Source organism: Diaphorina citri, unplaced genomic scaffold (assembly GCF_000475195.1).
Source record: "Diaphorina citri unplaced genomic scaffold, Diaci psyllid genome assembly version 1.1 scaffold1606, whole genome shotgun sequence".
NCBI lineage: Eukaryota > Metazoa > Arthropoda > Insecta > Hemiptera > Psyllidae > Diaphorina > Diaphorina citri.
The window spans coordinates 11,529-18,294 of record NW_007379032.1 but is presented as its reverse complement, the minus strand read 5'-3'; the positions used below and the strand labels follow the sequence as shown (position 1 = coordinate 18,294).

Below are 6,766 nucleotides of genomic sequence, written 5' to 3'. Positions count from 1 at the left end.
CCTACCTACATAATGTTTTCTTATTCTCAAAAAGAAGTACCTAGGCACCTCCTACAATAGATCAGTTGCGCTTACTTGGGTGATGTTTCAAAGTCATAGAACAGGAAAAATGAGGACCAACGGAATTTTTCTTTTTCTTCTACGACTTCTAGATACCGAGATAAATACTACCATATCATTTTTGATAGGTACATAATTATGTACTTAACTAAGTCTTTAATCATCAGCAAAATAGCGGTCGAAATGTCGAAAAATACGGTAAAACACCGCTAACCGTTGTCCTGATGTTAATAAAAACTGATATTTTGGGGGTTTTAGGTATGGTTTTGGGGGGGTCTACTCTCATAACTTTTTCGATATCTCCAACCGTTTGGTGAAAACCGCCAAAAAGCGGTTATTTCCGCCTGTGGGCGGCGCCCAGTGCAACTTTTGCCGATTTTCAGATTTTTCCCTTTACTTACTCATACAGACCTACCATCCTGCCAAATTTCAAGTTTCTACTTTATCGGGAAGTGCCTCAACATTTTGATGAGTGAGTGAGTGAGTGAGTGAATGAGTAAAAAAATTGCGATTTTTGCGCCTCTATATCTCCGGAACTACTTGGTATTAAGAGCTCAAATTTTCAAGGTATGTTTATATACCTTACCTAAATATGTGCCCTGAATTTCAAAAGTTTATCTTTAGAGGAATCCGATCTATGAAGGTGAGAAAAACCTGCCGAATCGGTTCGTGTAAAGATACACAGGCGTGCTTACTGGAACTTGGCCTGGCGCACTGCCGTGCGCTCAGATCAAATCAAGAATAATAATAAACTGAATATTAAACAAATTAGGTAGGTACATACCTATAGGTACTGATTTTCTACCACGATCGAATAAACTACGGGCTAAAAAATTCCCGGAAGGACGGGCCCAGCTTGTTTGCTTCTTTCCCTATCACTCCCTCTCTCTCGCCTCTTCCCATGTGAAACTATCCTCTTTTCCCTTGTCTTTCTCTTTCTCCCTCCCTGTTTTCTCTCTCTTTTCCCCTCCTTCTTCTGTCTTCCTACAACCCTAATATGTATTCAATTCCTATCTAATACCTACCTTGATATCATGTAGGTACCGCAGTTACATAATTATTATGTACATTATGTACATAGGTATATACCTGGTACCTACCTATACGAGGGGTTTTTTTTTATTGGCAAATAATGTCACTTCTACATTTTCCATTGCTGTTTTTTTTTTTTTCAATTCGCCTGGGAAAGCTATCATGACGTTTTTACCACTGCACCAATCTCGCTCTTCCTCTCTCTCTCTCTCTCTCTATCTCTTTTCCCTTGTCTTTCTCTTTCTCCCTCCCTGTTTCGTCTCTCTTTTCCCCTCCCTCTTCTGTCTTCCTACAACCCTAATATGTATTCAATTCCTATCTAATACCTACCTTGATGTCATGTAGGTACCGCAGTTACATGATTATTATGTACATAGGTATATACCTGGTACCTACCTATACGAGGGTTTTTTTTATTGGCAAATAATGTCACTTCTACATTTTCCATTGCTGCTTTTGTTTTTTCAATTCGCCTGGGAAAGCTATCATGACGTTTTTACCACTGCACCAATCTCTCTCTCTCCCTCTCTCTCTCTCTCTCTCTATGTCTCTCTTTCTCTCTCTCTCATCTAGGCTTAAACCGTTAGGATTAAATAGTCTGAATTGATTTTTCCCCCAAAGTTCAATTGTTTGCCTTGAATTTTTCAAAGTATGCCCAGGAGCTCACAGGTCAAAAATAATGTTGAAAACGTCACTCTTTTTTCCTGGGGAATTCACCAGGTATTCCCTGACCCCAAAATAAACTTGACAGACTGTTGGCAACCTAATTTCTCTCTTACTTTTTGCTTTTTCTCTCTTTCTATCTTTTCTTTTCTCTCCCTCTCTTCCTTTCCTTCTCTCTACCTCCCTGTGTGTCTTTCTTTTTTATCTTTCTCTTCTCAACAAACCGCGGATACCGCGAACAAACCGCGGATACCGCGAACAAACCGCGGATACCGCGAACAAACCGCGAACGATCCGCGAATACCGCAGATACCGCGAGCCAACCGCGAATACCACGAGCAAACCGCAAATAGGTGACTTAGCACAGGAATCGATGAGGATCTTCCACTTATGAAAATCAAGGGGAAATGAGGTCACAGAAGAATCGATGAGGACCTTCTACTTATGAAAATGAAGGGGAAATGAGTAAATTAATTCCAAACTTCAAACCTATGGTCAAAATGTAGGAGAATCCTCCCCTCAACCCCCTACATTTCCCCTGACCCCCTACATGGTTTTTGGTAGTAGGGGGTCAAGGGGAGGTTTCTTCAGACCTAGATTTTTGTCAGAGCTCATTCTCTCTTCTGCTTTCAGACTGGAAGGTTCTCTCTGCTAGTCTGCTCCCTCTCTCCTCTCTTTTTCAACAAGAGTTTCTATTAGAGTATTTAAGATGACCAAGGAGTCTTTCCTATGTAACTTTTCACGAGAAATCAATCGGTGTAAATGTAAGGGTTCTAAGGAATGATGGTTCACGAAATATGCGCTTGTAACAAGCCAATATCAAAAAATTTCGAAAGTTATATCCACTTTTTTTATACCAATAATTTACGACATACAGCCTGATTTCCTCGAATTTGCCAACAAAAATTTTGTCAAAAGAGAACGAATGTGCCATCAAATTCAAGGAGTTTTTTGCCCGATTTTCTGTGATTCTCAACAGTACGCGATTTCACTTTGCTGAATCACACTCGATTCACGAGCAAAAAATTTGGCATTGTTTGGATCGTTGACATGTGAGACATTCCATGAATGTACGATTTTTCTTCTTCTTCTTCTTCTTCACAATGCAAATCATGTAAACTCGAGTGAAGAAGAAGGAAGAAGAAGAAGAAGAAGAAGACGAAAAAATGGGAAATTTGACGAAGCTAGCTATAGGTGTGGTTAAATTATTGGTACACTAAAAGTTGACGCCTACAAAGAGGAAATTGTTGGGTCTTCGCCCCCGGAAGCTCAACAACTTTGCGGCCAAAGACCATCAATCCCCCTAAGTATTAGCAGATCCTTCTGCTTACACTGCTACAACAACAACAGCAGCAGCATTAGTAGCAGCAAAGTGGAAACAAATTTCGGTATGTATTGGGAAAAATCCTACAATGCTGCAGTGAGCACCAAAGTTGTGACATAATAACACAAAGAAATTGCATTTACATTTACAAAGTGAAAACAAATTTCGATTCACCAGTGTGAACACAACCTCAAATTCTTACCTTGCAGGGGAGTGTAGATGTTCAAATAGAGACAGTCCTCACTCTGGTTTTTCAAGTAGGGCATCAGCGCCTGGTAGTACTGCAGTCGCCCCTTGGACATTTTCTTGCTGAAATCATCGTCGTCCAAATTGGGCAACTTCTGGGGACACACTGGACTGAACGAGTCGGCTATCATGAGGCCCGGCCAAGGTTGGGGCGACTGCGGGGCCATGAACCGAAGTTGACCTGGTGGGGAGAGAAAACAATGGCATTAGTTGCTGATGCCCAGGACCACACGTTGAGATACTCATGGTGGATTTCACCAATGACTTAATGAGAGATTTCACTAATGGGAGAATTTTCAATCATCCCAAACGGAGGAGTTTTTAAAAACTCCTGTTTGGATCATCAAAAACACCTTTTTGGATCATTAAAAATTCTCCCATTAGTGAAATCTCTCATTAAGTCATTGGTGAAATCCACAACCAATTATTAATGTTATAATCAACCAATCAGAATGTAGCCTTTTTTTAATCGAAGTTTAAAATGCCGTTACTGGTCGTTACTTTGATTATAAGTTGAGATACTCATGGTGGATTTCACCAATGACTTAATGAGAGATTTCACTAATGGGAGAATTTTCAATCATCCCAAAAGGAGGAGTTTTCAAAAACTCCTGTTTGGATCATCAAAAACTCCTTTTTGGATCATTAAAAATTCTCCCATTAGTGAAATCTCTCATTAAGTCATTGGTGAAATCCACAATCAATTATTAATGTTATAATCAACCAATCAGAATGTAGCCTTTTTTTTTTTTAATCGAAGTTTAAAATGCCGTTACTGGTCGTTACCCGATCTAGCTACGACTCCACGAGGCTAACTATGAGATGAACATCCTACAACACGTCTATCTTCGGAGTAAGAAAAGAAAAAGCTAACAGCACGTGATTACCCTATGGTCACCCATTCGGATACCAACCGCGGGCATCATTGCTTAGCTTCAGAGATCCAAGGGGCAAAATCCGTTTAAATTAAATCATAGAGAGAATTTCAATTGGGTTAGATATGTATTAGATTAGATATTAGCTGAATTCGGTATTTATATGACTTACCAACAGGGGGCGCTGCATACGGTATGTTATTTTTGGTCCGGTGCCAAAAATTGACATGCATGCTGTCCCCTCCCCCCTTCAGTCCCCTAAATTATACGTTTGGATGTTTAGCCCGTTGCAATCCTCGGGTAAAAAGACCGCCAAAGTTTTCAACAAATCTTGAACTTAATTTAATAACCTTATGAAACAAACATTCATTTTCTTTTCTTCTTCAAGCAGTCCCACACGTCTATCTTCGGAGTAAGAAAAGAAAAAGCTAACAGCACGTGATTACCCTATGGTCACCCATTCGGATACCAACCGCGGGCATCTTCTCATTAAGTCATTGGTGAAATCCACAATCAATTATTAATGTTATAATCAACCAATCAGAATGTAGCCTTTTTTAGTTTAAAATGCCGTTACTGATGGTTACTTGATCTAGCTACGACTTCACGAGGCTAACTTTACTATGAGATGAAAATCGAAAATCCTACAACACGTCTATCTTCGGAGTAAGAAAAGAAAAAGCTAACAGCACGTGATTACCCTATGGTCACCCATTAGGATACTAACCACGGGCATCATTGCTTAGCTTCAGAGATCCAAGGGGCGAAATCCGTTTAAATTAAATCATAGAGAGAATTTCAATTGGGTTAGATATGTGATATGTATTAGATTTTAGATTAGATAATAGCTCAATTCGGTATTTCTATGACTTACCAACAGGGGGCGCTGCATACGGTATTCCCAGGTACATGTGAATATTGTTCAGGTTGCCATTATGTACGGGGGACCTCACTACCCCCCTCAGACGTCCCTGTTTGAGCTCTATGATATTGGTGTATTCTTTGCTACTCATGGTCACTTGTAGGAGGAGCAGGAGCAATAGTCCAGTAAATAGAGCTCCACAAGATGCCATTGTTAGATTTAATTAAAAATCTTTGACATTTAATGTCTGAATGTTGCGGAGGCAAGTTAACAACGTACTATGAGCTTTTCTATTTTATAATTCTTTCAACTCACCTTTTTAAACAATTGACTACTGGTTATAGTAAGTTGAGTTTGGTTATGCTTTTTAAAATATTAACATTATTGGTAGGTAACATTTAATACTTGGTAGTTTATTTAATTGACACAAATGTAATAACTTCATTTGTTTTAAAAGGTTTTTAGAGGGTCTGGTTATGGTTTACTGATGAAGATGAGTCAATAACTAATATCAACAAATAGGTGTGAAATATCAAAAGGAAGATATTGAAGGTCTACAGAAATGAGCCCCTAGCTTGCCCATTTCAACTTTTAACACATCAAAGCTGATGAATTAAGGCATCCAGGGATAAAAGAGTTCTTTTCAGTTCCATCCAGGCAGAATAAACGTTATTATTTAGTCTTTTCTCGCCTATCATAAATTTCAGAGTTTTAGACTGTCGAGGTAGAATAGAATAGAATATACCCTGCTTATCCTGCCAGAATAAGACAGAAAAGTACCTTTACTCCCGCGGTCTTATGTATAACACTTTTACTCATATTTGGTATAACAGGTAGTCCCATTACTTCAACAGTTTATTGAAAGCACCGTTTTAAAGCTTAGCGTCAATAAATTCCCCCTGTTCCCGGCATCACACACGGAAACATCACCACATTGTGTTTCTTTCTATTTTTAAAAAGGCATCAACACCAGGACCGTATTTAGGCTGACGAAAAACGCCGACCCCGTCTGTACACGGGAAAAGGTGAAGAAAAAGAAGAAGAAGATTAAAATAGTATTACTGACAGTGATTTGAAAATCATGAAAAAATTGCATCAAGCACTCGTGAAATCGAAAAAACCTCCGTACTCTTCGAAAACAAAATCTTTGAATTTAAGAATCGCGATTCACGATTCTTTTGAAATATTCGACTCTTTGAATCGACTCAGAGAATATTTACCCATCCCTACAGTCCGAGCTTACTTAATACCTATATTGGGGAAATATTTGAAGTGAAATTTCAACGCCAAAAAGTACCTATTTCCTATTTTCCTTTGTTAATAAAACCACAAACACTTGATAAAATTTCGTGGAAAATATTTCTTTTTTCAATTCCTTTCTTCACTATACCTGATGTACCTATACCTACCTATAAATAATAAAGAAACTTGAAGTTAAAAGTTAAACTATACGTAGGTTGTTAGTAGGAAAGAGGGACCACAGGGCTTTTTCAGGGTCGACTTCAATTTGACACCCTTTTATGGGCGTCCCTAAACAGACTTTCTTTAAAAAATCACCCTAAAAAATCTTTCGTTTTCTTTTTTGCTTGGTTGTCCGCAAAACGACCACCGAATCACTTCAACAGTTTTATTGGGTGTAGGTACTAAACAATAACACTTATTGATGGGATATAAAGTGTGAATAGGTAGGTAGGTAGGTAGGTA

At 38.7% G+C, this 6,766-nt stretch overlaps 1 protein-coding gene across 1 annotated transcript; it reads right to left on the bottom strand.

Moving 5' to 3' along the window:
* Nucleotides 1-2,113: 2,113 nt before the first annotated feature.
* On the bottom strand, nt 2,114-5,273 carry LOC103516572 (fatty acyl-CoA hydrolase precursor, medium chain-like). The gene is made up of 4 exons (XM_026828928.1): nt 5,075-5,273; nt 4,373-4,441; nt 3,282-3,506; nt 2,114-2,142 (listed from the first exon to the last, which is right to left on the bottom strand). The coding sequence occupies exons 1-4, from the start codon at nt 5,271-5,273 to the stop codon at nt 2,114-2,116; spliced, it is 522 nt and encodes a 173-aa protein (XP_026684729.1).
* Between the last annotated feature and the right edge of the window lie 1,493 nt (nt 5,274-6,766).